We start from the raw sequence: 13,150 nt of genomic DNA on the forward strand, positions 1-13,150 counted from the left end.
TGAGAACAGCTCCTGCCGCCAGCGCTGGGGATCAGAACCCCGCTTCGGAGCCCTCCCAGAACGGAGCTGATGGAAAAGAGGGACTCACACCCCAAGGATGTGGGAGAAACTCCTTGGAAGAGGCCGCGGGAGCACCGAGGGGGGGCTGTGACTGCAGGGACCCCCCGAGCTGTGCAGGGCCGGGGTGGGGGGTGAGGCAGCACACGCCGTTCCCTGGCAGAGCAAATCCCTACTCCCGGCGGAGATTTCTCTGCACTGTCTCCCGGCCTTGCTTTTGGAGCGGAGTTTTACCAACAGCAGTTAAGTCAAATAAATAAAGAGGCCTGTGCTTGCCAGTGCTCGCGAGGCCGTGCCAGGCATTGGCAAAGCGGCACCATTAATTACAGCTCGGCACCGCTGCCAGCCTGCCGGCTCCGGGAGAGGCCGTGGCAGCGCGCCGGGCGAGCCAGGGGGACAAGGGAGACGTAGAATCATGGAAAGGAGGGAAAACGTGGTCCTGGACGCTGAGGGAATTGTGCCAGAGCGGCTGGAAGCAGCTGGGATGTGGCTGTCCCTGCTGGCTGTGCACACGCGTGTGCAAGCGTGTGCCGCGCAGGGATCCGTGGGGTTTGGGCTGGAGGTCGGGACTGCAGCCGGGTTTTCCCCAGGAATGGCGCTGCTCCGTGGGGGGAAGGGCTGGGAAGGCTCGGGACAGCCCAGCTCAGTGGCGGGGGTCCCCGTGGAGGTGTTTTGGAGCAGCTTTGGAGTCGCTGGATGCCTCCCCTGGGGGTTGGGAATTGCTCGTGGTGGTGCCGCCCTTGTCGCTGTCACTGTCACCCCTGGGATGGAGCTGCCCGGCTGTGCCGTGCCAAGGGCCAGCCCGTTCCTTTTGGCAGGGAAGCGAGGTTGTTCCACGCTGGATCAACCACCCAGGGTGCCCCAGCCCTTCCTTACTTTTTATTCCTTTATCCTAAGCCACGCTCATGTTAGGAATTTTCCCGGATCAGGTCTTTTTTTCCCCGTGGATTTTGTATTTTCTGCAGCCTGTCAAAAATCTCCTTTACTCTGCCATTAACGGTTTCTCAGATTATTGATGCCGAGGGCTTTAGTGCTGCCCATTTGTCACTTTTTTTTGGGGACTGTTGGTTGTCCCTGGCTTTTCCTGACTGGAGACGGTCACGATTTGAGCTCCTGCCGTGCCGGGATGCTGGAGCTGCATGGGGATGCAGCCAAAATCCAGGCGGAATATCCTCAGGGAAACAACCTGTTCGTGCGCCAGGAGCAGTGCCGTGCCGCGGCCGGGGAGAGCCGAGCCGCGCCGGGATCCGGCTCTTCCCGGCGCGATATTCCAGCAGGGATGGAGAGAGACGGCGCGGAGAGAACGGGGCTGTCTCTTCCGCCCGCCCGGCCGCTTCGCAGCTCTGTGATGGCTCTTTAAAAGCTTTAATTAAAGCTTTAAACCCACCCCCTTTCCTGCGCCCGGGCGGGAACAAAGGCAGATGGAAGGGGCTGGAGCGGGCGCCTGCGGCGGGCGAGCGTGCCAGGCTGTGCCCGCCGCGCTCCGGGTGACATCGCCGTCCCCGGCGGGGTGCGGGGGTCCCTGGGTGGTCGCCAGCTGCCCCCAGGGACCCGGCAGCGCTGCCGGGATGCGGTCTCGGCTCATCCCGCAGGAATCCAGGCGGGTTTTTTTGGAAGGCAGCCGGGGTGATGCCGGCGCGGCCGTGCCCCGGTACCGCGCTCGGGCCGGGCTCCCCCGGCCGGTGACGCCGCAGGGTGCGGGGTCCCCCCGCGCTGCCGGCTGCGGGTGAGGCGACCCCCGGTAGCTCCCGCCGGGTGACTCGCTGGCCCAGATGTTAAAAATCTCCTGGGTCCCCTCGCAGCTCGGTGAAATATTTTCACTGCAGCAGCGGCGGCCGCGGTTCCGGCGGCGGCTCGGGCGCTGCAGGCAGCGGGGCTGGTGCCGAGTGAGCTCCGGCAGCTCCGGTTCAGCCGTGCCGGGCTCCGGGCAGCCGCAGCCCGGAGGTTTTGGGGCTGGGAGGAAGCTGCCCATATCCCAGATCCCAGAACAGCTGGATCATGAATGCCTGGAGAGGTGAGGAGTGGGGTCTGTCCATCCCCGAGCCTTGCAGCGGGCGGGATGGATGGAGGATGGAAGGAAGGAAGGATGGATGGAAGGAAGGAAGGATGGATGGATGGATGGATGGATGGATGGATGGATGGATGGACAGATGGATGGATGCTGCTGCCGGAGCCTCCCTGCTCGCTGCTCCCGGCCGAGGGAAGCAAGCACCATCTTGTGTCCCTGCCAGGCTGCGGGAGCCCCAGGAGCTCGCTGCAGAGCAGCAGCGTGTCCCTGCCTGACCTCCTCCTCTCTCCTCTCCCTCCTCCTCCTCCTCCTCCTCCCTGCCCCCTCTCCCGCCTCTCCCGGAGCAGCGGAGGGGGCTGCGACTCTCCGGGGGACCCCCGGTCCTCGGTGGCCGCTCCAGTAGCCCCGGTGGGGGATGCCCGCGGTGCTCCCCGCTCCGGCTGCAGCTGCAATTTTGGGCCTCTCCTGTTGCATTTCCTGGAGCCCAGAGGAACCGGAGCGTTTTCCTCTGGAAAAGCGGCGTTTTCTTTTCCTGCACATCCCCCTGCTGGCATCGGGGAGATGCGGACTGCTCCCGTTGGCTCCATCCCAGCCCCTCTCCCCGTGCCCTGGAGGGGGCAATGCCAGCACCGAGCCCCCCCCGGTGCTGCCGGGGCGGCAGGAGCCGGTGCCAGCCTGTTGCATGAGAATCGGGATATTTTTAGCTCTTTAATGTCCCCGGAGTGGCTCCAGCGCAGGCTCGGCCAAGGCTCCGTGTCCCTCCCGAAGAGCCAGGGGATGCCCCAGCACCAGCGCCTGAGCCAGGGGTGATTCGGGAGCAGGGTTTGGTGTTTGAGGGTGGTTCGGGGGCAGGATTTGGTGTTTGAGGGTGGTTCAGGACCAGGATTTGGTGTTTGAGGTTGGTTCAGGAGTAGGATTTGGTGTTTGAGGGTGGTTTGGGGGCAGGATTTGGTGTCTGAGGGTGGTTTGAGGGCAGGATTTGTTGTTTGAGGGTGGTTCGGGGGCAGGATTTGGTGTTTGAGGGTGGTTCAGGACCAGGATTTGGTGTTTGAGGTTGGTTCAGGAGTAGGATTTGGTGTTTGAGGGTGGTTTGGGGGCAGGATTTGGTGTCTGAGGGTGGTTTGAGGGCAGGATTTGTTGTTTGAGGGTGGTTTGGGGCAGGATTTGCTGTTTGAGGGTGGTTTGGGAGCAGGATTTGCTGTTTGAGGGTGGTTTTGGGGCAGGATTTGGTGTTTGAGGGTGGTTTTGGGGCAGGATTTGCAGTTTGAGGGTGCTTTGGGGGCAGGATTTACTATTTGAGGGTGGTTTGGGGCAGGATTTGTTGTTTGAGGGTGGTTTGGGGCAGGATTTGGTGTTTGAGGGTGGTTTGGGGCAGGATTTACTATTTGAGGGTGGTTTGGGGCAGGATTTCTCTTTGAGGGTGAGGAGGAGCATCCCCCGTGCCGTGCCCAGCGCTCGGCATCCCCAGCCCACGGCTGGGCGGAGGCGAACGGCGACCTCAGCGATTTCAAAATCAACCTCTGCCGTGGCATCTGGCCCTGTGGCCACCTCCTGGATGTCCCCTGCTGTCCCCAGGGCTGTCCCCTTGCCACCGCTGCCCCGGGCACAGGCTGAGTGATGCTGACACGTGCACGGCGGCCTCGGCGCTCCGGGGCTCACTTAATAAGGCCACGGCATGCATTATTTTATTAATGAGCTATTAAAAAGCCGTTCATGGGGATGCTCTGCATTCCCGGAGAGGTATCCAAGACATCTGTACCGAGCAGTGGCTGCTCACCCGGTGCTGGCTCTTAGGATGGATGTGGGGACACGGCGCTGCTGGGGTGGCACCGTGCACCCCCAGAGATGCCAGCCTGTCCTCACCATGCTCCAGCGCACCAGAATGAGCTCCGAGGGGTTTTGTAGCCCCGTTTGGAGTTGTTTGGTGGCTCCACGCCCAGGCTGTGCTTGGCCAGCTCGTGGAGGGGTGAGCAGAGGGTGCAGGGGGGTGACTGCAGGGCTGGGTCTCTGCTCTGGTGCTTTTGGGGTGAATCCTCGCTCTGTGCTCAGAATCCCCAACCTGGGGCCTCACTGGCACACCAAGGGGTCCCCTGTAACCCCGCAAGGTGCCAGATGGGGACAGGGACCCGGTGGGGACATGAACCACATGGGGTAAGTGGGATGCTGCTCTCACAGCAGCCGGGCTCAGGGCAGGCTGCTGACCCCCGGCTCAGCTCCCCTGGGTAAGCCTCTGTCCGTGTGTCCGTCTGTCTGTCTGTCCGCAGGGCAAATGCCATAGGATGACCGCTGCTGGTCCCCTCTTACTGGCTGTGATATCGTCTGTCCTGTGGCTCACGCGGGGCTTCGACCCCGCTCCCAGCGCCTGCTCCGCCCTGGCCTCGGGCGTCCTCTACGGCTCCTTCTCCCTCAAGGACCTGTTCCCCACCATCTCCTCCGGCTGCTCCTGGACCCTGGAGAACCCCGACCCCACCAAGTACTCGCTCTACCTCCGCTTCAACCGGGAGGAGCAGGTGTGCACGCACTTCTCGCCCATGGTGCTGCCGCTCGACCACTACCTGGCCAACTACACCTGCGACCCGCGGGGCGAGGCCAGCCCCGCGCCCGCCCGCCAGCGCCCCGAGCAGCAGCAGGAGGAGGAGGAGGACGAGGAAGCCGAGCTGGAGCTGTGCGAAGGCGCGGGACCCTTCACCTTCCTGCACTTCGACAAGAACTTCGTGCAGCTCTGCCTGGCGGCCGAGCCCGAGGCGGCGCCGCGGCTGCTGGAGCCGCAAGCGCTGGAATTCCGCTTCGTGGAGGTGCTGCTCATCAACAACAACAACTCCAGCCAGTTCACCTGCAGCGTGCTGTGCCGCTGGCTCGAGGAGTGCCTGCAGGCTCCCGGTGCCCGCCGCTGCGGCTTCACCCACGCCGGCTGCAGCTGCCAGGCCGAGAGCGCTCCGGTGCCCCGGCGCAACGGCACCCGGCCCCCGGCGCCCGCGCCCACGCCGGTACCCGCAGCCCCCGACTGCTGCCCCACCGAGCTGCATTCCGCCGATGCCAACGAGCTCGAGCTGCCCGAGGTGCCCCGCGGTGAGTGGGCAGCGGGGATGGACCCGCTGGGGTCGCTGGGTGCTGTTCGTGCTGGTGGGTTGTGCCTGTGCGTGGTGCACGGGGAATGGGGATGGTGGGGACGGGGCAGAGGAGGGATCAGGCTTGTGAGAGCTCTGTGGGACTGGAAAGTGCCAGCTGGGAAATGGGCATGGAGGAGGGAATGGGAAATGGATGGATCCAGAGGATGGAGGTGCCAGTGGAACATTGGGCATGGAGCAGGGAATGGTAAATGGATGGATCCAGGGGATGGAGGTGCCAGTGGGGCACTGGGCATGGAGCAGGAAATGGTAAATGGATGGATCCAGAGGATGGAGGTGCCAGTGGGGCATTGGGCATGGAGCAGGGAATGGGAAATGGATGGATCCAGAGGATGGAGGTGCCAGTGGAACATTGGGCACGGAGCAGGGAATGGTGAAATGGATGGATCCAGGGGCTGGAGGGTGCCAGTGGGGCATTGGGCATGGAGCAGGGAATGTGAAATGGATGGATCCAGGGGCTGGAGGGTGCCAGTGGGGCACTGGGAATGGAGCAGGGAATGTGAAATGGATGGATCCAGAGGATGGAGGTGCCAGTGGAACATTGGGCACAGAGCAGGGAATGGTGAAATGGATGGATCCAGGGGCTGGAGGGTGCCAGTGGAACATTGGGCATGGAGCAGGGAATGGGAAATGGATGGATCCAGGGGATGGAGGTGCCAGTGGGGCATTGGGCATGGAGCAGGGAATGGGAAATGGATGGATTTTGAGGCTGGAGGTGCCAGTGTGGCACTGGGCATGGAGCAGGGAATGGTGAAATGGATGGATCCAGAGGATGGAGGTGCCAGTGTGGCACTGGGCATGGAGCAGGGAATGGTGAAATGGATGGATCCAGGGGCTGGAGGGTGCCAGTGGGGCATTGGGCATGGAGCAGGGAATGTGAAATGGATGGATCCAGGGGCTGGAGGGTGCCAGTGGGGCACTGGGCATGGAGCAGGGAATGTGAAATGGATGGATCCAGAGGATGGAGGTGCCAGTGGAACATTGGGCACAGAGCAGGGAATGGTGAAATGGATGGATCCAGGGGCTGGAGGGTGCCAGTGGGGCATTGGGCATGGAGCAGGGAATGGTGAAATGGATGGATTTTGAGGCTGGAGGTGCCAGTGTGGCACTGGGCATGGAGCAGGGAATGGTAAATGGATGGATCCAGGGGATGGAGGTGCCAGTGGGGCATTGGGCATGGAGCAGGGAATGGGAAATGGATGGATCCTGCCCATGCACACTGCTGGGGTAGGATTGGTGCCAGCTGGAGGTTGGGCATGGAGCAGGGCATCCATGGGATGGATGAATCCTGCCTGTGCACACAGTTTAGTGCAGGATGGTGCCAATTGGGCACTGTGCATGGAGCAGGGCATCCATGGGATGGATGAATCCTGCCTGTGCACACGATTTAGGGCAGGATGGTGCCCACTGGGCACTGGGCATGGATCAGGGAACCCATGGGATGGGTGAATCCTGCCTGTGCACACAATTTAGGGCAGGATGGTGCCAACTGGACACCGTGCACGGAGCAGGGAATCTGGATGAGCTCAAATCCGTGGAGCTGCCCCTCGCTCTGCCCTTGCCGTGGCCCAGCCACCCCTGGGAACACCACGGTGACCCCACCGCTGCCAGGGCCGATGCCACGGCCGCTCTGGCACATCCCTGGCCTGGCTCGCCGCCTCGCTGGCACGGGGCAGGAGCAGGAGCCAACCCAGCGTGCCTTGGTGGAGACGTGGGAAACAATTTGCAGGTGAAAGGACTTTTTGCCGTGGCAAATTACCCTCGACTGCTGCGGCCTGGGCGCTTGTTATTCCGGGCAGGACGGCACGGCACGGCGGCCGGGCTGCTCAGCAGGAGGAACGAGGCCATTTGCTCGTTCCGGCCTTGTGGGAACGGCTGAGGAGAGAGCAGCCGCCAGCAGCGGGATCCTGCCCTGCCCTGCTGCTGCCCTGGGGATTTCGGGACACATCTGGCCAGATGTTTTCCCTCCGGCAGCCTCAGGGTAGGAGCAATGCCCAGCTGGGCTGCGCCGGGGTCTTTATCCGGCAGATTAGGCGGCGGGGCAGTGCCGGGCCGGGGGTGTAGAGATAATTTCGTTGGGTTTTAGCATTTATTTCAGGAGTTCAATGTCATTACGGGCAGATCCCCCACTAAATCCCCGGTCTGTTACAGCTGCAGGGCTCTAAATCGCCTCATCCCAGGGGAGCTGCTTGAGCTGATTCCATTTTTTATGGGTTTTTTTTCCACGTTTTGTTTCTTTTTTCCCCATTTAAACGCCACTCTCCGCGGGGGATGAAGAGCTCAGGTGCCAGCCCCAAGGTCAGCCTGGCTGACCCCGTGCCCGAGGGGGGCACCTGCCGTGGCTGGGGCTGCCTGTGGAGACCAGGATGGGACGGAAAAACGGGATCCAGGATGGAGAAACGGGATCCAGGATGGAGAAACAGGATCCAGGATGGGATGGAGAACTGGGATCCAGGATGGAGAACTGGGTTACAGGATGGGATGGAGAAGAGGGATCTAGGATGGAGAATTGGGATCCAGGATGGGATGGAGAAACGGGATCCAGGATGGAGAACTAGGATCTAGGATGGAGAATTGGGATGCAGAAACAGGATCCACGATAAAATGGAGAGGCAGGATACAGGATGGATTGGAGAATTTGGATCCAGGATGGGATGGAGAACTGGGATCCAGGATGGGCTGGAGATTTGGGATCCAAGACAGGATTGAGAACTGCGATCCAGGACAGGATGGAGAGTTGGGATCCAGGATGGAATTGAGAACTGGGATCCAGGATGGGAGGAGAATTGGGATCCAAGAGAGGACTGAGAACTGGGATCCAGGATGGGATGGAGAACTGGGATCCAGGATGGGATGGAGAACTGGGATCCAGGGTGGGATGGCTCCTCCAGGAGACCCAGCCCATCCCCAGGGGAGGTTCTGCGGGGTTATCTCCCCCGAGCCTGGCACAGGGCGCTGGCCAGGGGGGTCCCTGCAGAGCTGGCAGGGCTCAGTGCCACATTCCGCCTCTCCGGCTGCGAACTCCGTCTCCCTCTCCAAATTCCATTTGACATCCAATTAAAGGCTGGAGCACCCGGAGGTTCGGCGTCGCTGCGGTGCCGGAGCCGTGGGGGCGACGCGCTGCCTCGCGCCACGCCGCTGCCACCGTCCCCCCCGGGTGCCACCGCGCCGAGCCGCGGGGCCGCGGCACAGAGCGCCCTTCGTGCGGCCCGGGGGGGTCCCGGGCTCCCACCTGGCCTCCCCCCGGGTGGAGAATGGTCGCCTTTCAGGGGGATGGTGGCACGCGGGGCCGGGGGGGCTGAATGGAGCCTGTGAGCCCAGGCTTGGCGGGTGCCCAGCGCTGATCTCAGCGGCTCCTGCGCCGCAGCGACGCGGGGCTGGCGCCCACCCAAAGCCTCCCCACAGCGCTGACCCCCGGGGTCCCCGGCGCCCGCGTCATCCCCGCCGTGGGCAAGCTCTGCCGGGGGGATTCGGGGATGGGGTTTGGAGGCACGCGGGTGGGAAGCGTGGGTGGTTTGGAGTTTCGTGGGGTGGCTTCGGGTGTGTTCAGCCCTGCTGCTCCAGGTTCCAGGTGATGCGTCCCCTCTAAAGACCCCCAAAGGTGTGACCCCCCTCTTTTAGACAACCTCGGCTGTGTCGAGGCCAAGCAGCTCAAATTTTGGGTTTCCCTCACCCCGAACTCATCCCTGCTCAGAAAGCAACCCCCAGTGAGGTGCTGCTGGGACAAGGACACAACCAGCCTTGGGATTCGCCTTGAGGTCCCCAAAGAACACCCCTGGTGTCCCCAGAATCACCTCCCACCCTTGCCCCCACCAGCTGTGCTGTGCTGGGGTGCTGGGGGACCCCCGGGCAGGGTGGGGTGTGGTGTCAGGGTTGGCTGCAGCCTCTCGGCAGTGACAGGCGAGGATTTAACGCTCTCCGAAGGAAATTGAATTTGGTGTCTCTGTCGAACACAGCCGGGGAGAACGCCCTCGTATATCCTCGGGATTTATGGTTTTCCCCAGGCTCCCGCCGTGCCGTGTGTGATTCTGCTGTGGCGCTCCCAGAGCGGGGTGGCCCTGTGGGGAATTCAGCCCGGTGGCCCCACAGACCCCCCTGGGCATCCCCTCGGTGTCCCCAGGTCCCGCTGTGCCTCCCATGCCAGCGGGAATTCTGGACTGGGATGTCCAAGGGCAGGATCTGGGGGTGCCAGCAGGGAGCCCTGAAGGTTTACCCTGAGTTAAGGCAAAACTCGGTAAATTTGGGGCTTTTAGACACACAACCAGTGCCAGAGCAGGCTGTGCTTCCTGCCTGGGGCTGGGTGTTCCCACTCGGTGTCCCGGCGGGAGCCACCATGTGCCCAAAGCACCCTGGCAGTGCCAGGTGTCCCCATGCCACCTCCCCTCCATCCCTTGGGGACAGCGCTGTGTTTGGCTGGCAGGTTGTGCCATCCCTGCCTGCTCTCCTGGCTGTCACAGCAGTGAAGTGACAGCAGTTTTGGGGGTGACATCACTGCCATTGATGGTGCTGTCCCTCTGTCCCCCGTGGCACATCCAGCAGGAGCAGCCGGGGTGAACCCACAGGAGCTCCAGGGCCCAGATTTGGGGACAGGAGTCTCTCTGGTGGCCTGGGGGACGCCGAGGGAGGTGTCCCCCTGCGCCTGCAGCCGCGTCCCCCGCCGGGCCCCGCACATGCCAGTTCATTTCACGCCAAGTGCTCTTGATGGATCGCTTGTTATTTTTGGTGAGCCGAGCCATAAATTTGTGCCACCTCACTGCAGAGAGCTGATAAGTGGGGACGGGAGAGCACCTCCGCCTGGCACGGTGGGGACACGGGCACCCTGCCTGCGCCAGGGACGTGCCACCCCAGGCTGGGGTCCAGCTGACAGCCCTGGGACATTTTGGGGTGGCTGTGACACGGTTGGGGCGCTGGGAGTGTGCTCAGTGATGCTCTCGGTGGTGTCAGCGTGGGGACAGGCATCGCTGTACCCCCTTGAAATGTCCCACGCTGGGCTGTCCCCATCCCTGTCCCCATCCCCGTCCCTTGCCCACTCTCATTTGGGCATTTCTCTCTCCTAGGCAATGCGGTCGAGGAGAACCAGAAGGTGAAGACCCAGTGGCCACGGTCAGCGGATGAACCCGGGGTCTACATGGCCCAGACAGGTACCAGGAACGGGCAGGGGGACGCTGGTGACACCAGGCTCATTCACCTGGGCAGGGGTGACAGAGATGGAGCGAGTCCCTTTAGCTCCCTGCCCACGGACTGCCTTAATTCGCTCCATTTATATATTTTTTCCCTCTGCACTTTCCTCCGAGGCTTGTAAAGCAGAAGCGGGAAAAAAAAAAAGAAAAAAAAGAAAAAAAAATCTATTAATTGTTTCGTTCAAATGTATTTATTTGGCAAATCCATCTGGGTAATTGGAGTGTGCTGCTCCCCCCTCCCCAGCCTCCCTGATTTATGGGCGGAGGGCTCGGAGGCGAGCAGGAGATGGATGGGCCCCGGCTCTGCTCCGTGTGCCCGGCATGCAGAATTCCCGGCCACGCTCACGGGGCTCCTGCCCCACCGGGAGCTCCTGGGTCACCCTGCCCAGTCTCGGGGTGCCCGTGTGACCCCAACACGTTGTCACCCCCGCGGGTGACACAGAGCCCGCGTCCTGCCTGTCTGCAGGACAAACGGTGCCTTTGGAGGCCTCCCCCATCTATCCCCGTTTAATTTAAACGGATGGGCTCTGCTGCTGGGCTGTCCAAGAGCCTCAGAGACATCATCAACCTTAATAAGAGCCGCTTGTTGGAAATGTCAGCGTGCGACGGGCCGGGGAGAGGGAGCTGCGGAGGGCTTCCCACGCTGCCCATGCTGCCCATGCTGCCCACGCTGCCCACGCTGTCCACGCTGCCCACCCTGTCTGTGCTGCCAACTGCCCACCCTGCCCATGCTGTCTGTGCTGCTTGTGCTGTCCAGCCTGTCCATGACTGCCCACCCTGTCCATGCTGACCACCCTGTGCTTCCCACCCTGTGCTGCCCACCATGCACACACTGCCCACGCTGCCCACCCTGTTTGTGCTGCCCACTGCCCACCCTGTCCATGCTGCCCACCCTGTTTGTGCTGCCCACTGCCCACCCTGTCCATGCTGCCCACCCTGCCTGTGACCGCCCATGCTTCCCGCTGCCCACTGCCCACCCTGCCCATGCTGTCTGTGCTGCTTGTGCTGTCCAGCCTGTCCATGACTGCCCACCTTGCCCGTGCTGCCCACTGACCACCCTGTCCACCCCACTCGTGCTGCCTGTGCTGCCCACCCTGTCTATGCTGCCCACTGACCACTCTGCCCACCCCACTCCCCCTGTCCATGCTGTGTGTGCTGCCCACCCTGTCCACCCTGCTCACCCTGCCCATGCTGCCCGCTGCCCACTGCCCACCCTGCCTGTGCTGCCCACTGCCCACCCTGTCCACCCTGCTCACCCTGCCTGTTTTGTCTGTGCTGCCCACTGCCCACTCTGCCCTTCTCACCCTGTCCATGCTTGTGCATGCTGCCCACTGCCCACCTTGCCCTGCTCACCCTGTTCCTGCTGCCCCCTGACCACTCTGCCCACCCCACTCCCCCTGTCCGTGCTGTCTGTGCTGCCCACCCTGTGCACTCTGCCCACCCTGCCCATGCTGCCCACTGCCCATTGCCCACTCTGCCTGTGCTGCCCACTGCCCACCCTGCCCTGCTCACCCTGCCCCTGCTGCCCCCTGACCACTCTGCCCACCCTGCCCGTGCTGCCCACTGCCCACTGCCCACCCTGCCAGCCCTGCCAGCCCCTCCTGGCATGCACCCTGTCCCTCCCACCAGCTGCCATCCCGTGCCTCAATCCCTTCTCCAGCCCCATCCGAGGCCTCACCTCACTGACACCCTCCGTGCCACCCCGGTCACCCTCAAACCCTCACCCCTACACCCACCTCTGCCAGCCACCCATCTCCCTGTCCCCTTGCGGGGCTGCACTGGTGGCGTGTCCCCTGTCGCCTGTCCCCTCTCAGGCTCCCTGTGTCCCGCAGGGGACCCCGCGGCGGAGGAGTGGTCGCAGTGGAGCGTTTGCTCCCTGACGTGCGGCCAGGGCTCCCAGGTGCGGACGCGCTCCTGCGTCTCCTCTCCCTACGGGACGCTGTGCAGCGGGCTGCTCCGGGAGACGCGCACCTGCAACAACACCGCCACCTGCCCAGGTACGGGGGACACCGGCGACACCGGCGACACCGGCGACACCGCGGGGCTGCGCGGGGCAGGAGGGTGGGGGCAGAGAGAATGCGTTGCTGGGATCAACTCAGGGTGGATGAGAAGGGTGGCTTGGCACGGTTGTGGTGCCCGCCCTGCGCTGGGGTGCTCCGGGTGCTGTTGGCATCCCTCCATCCCCTGGAGTCCCTCTTGGGGAGGTGTTGGAATGTGCCCCGTGCCCTGTCAGCCGTGCTGCTGCCGGGGGTTTGCCTGAGGAAATCCTTTCCATCCTTTCTCCTGGTGAACTGGGGGCTCCTCCTGGATGTCCCCGAGGTTTTGTGCTGGAGCCTGGGGGATTTGGAGCCCGGAATTCCGAGGGGTTCCCGCTGCCGTGGGGCAGGAGGGGGCTGAGCTGCTCGGTGCCCCGAGGCGGGGGGCAGCAGGGTGCCGAGGAGCTCCCGGCTGTCCGTGGTGGTGTCCGTGCGTCTCATGTGGGACACGGGAGGGACCTCAGGGTGCCACAGTGGCAGCCACACTGCCCTGTCCTAATCTGGGGTGTTTCGAGGGATTTTCACCCTCAGGACATGCAGTGTCTGCTCCTCTCCGTGCCGGGGAGTGCAGCCCTGTCCTGGCACCCCCAGGACATCGGAGCTCGAGGAGGAACATCCTTTAGGATGGTCCCTGAACTTTCCTGGAGCGCTGAGCTCCCGTGGGTGCGAGGGGCAGGTCGTGCTCGGTGTGCTGATGTTGTAAACGCAGGCGAAGCCAGTGGGAAGAAATGAGGATGTCTG

At 63.1% G+C, this 13,150-nt stretch overlaps 1 protein-coding gene across 3 annotated transcripts in view; it reads left to right on the top strand.

The window, feature by feature from the left end:
• ADGRB2 (adhesion G protein-coupled receptor B2) overlaps positions 1 to 13,150 on the top strand; it is a 34,451-nt gene that overhangs the window by 2,503 nt on the left and 18,798 nt on the right. For all 3 annotated transcript variants that reach the window (XM_077788549.1, XM_077788550.1, XM_077788551.1), the window contains exons 2-4: positions 4,330 to 5,134; positions 10,251 to 10,334; positions 12,206 to 12,370. In XM_077788549.1, the coding sequence (XP_077644675.1) occupies positions 4,345 to 5,134; positions 10,251 to 10,334; positions 12,206 to 12,370 (1,039 nt within the window). In that variant the 5' untranslated portion in view covers positions 4,330 to 4,344. The remainder of the gene's footprint in view (positions 1 to 4,329; positions 5,135 to 10,250; positions 10,335 to 12,205; positions 12,371 to 13,150) is intronic.

The sequence above is a fragment of the Lonchura striata genome, chromosome 26 (assembly GCF_046129695.1).
Source record: "Lonchura striata isolate bLonStr1 chromosome 26, bLonStr1.mat, whole genome shotgun sequence".
NCBI classification, from domain to species: Eukaryota; Metazoa; Chordata; class Aves; order Passeriformes; family Estrildidae; genus Lonchura; species Lonchura striata.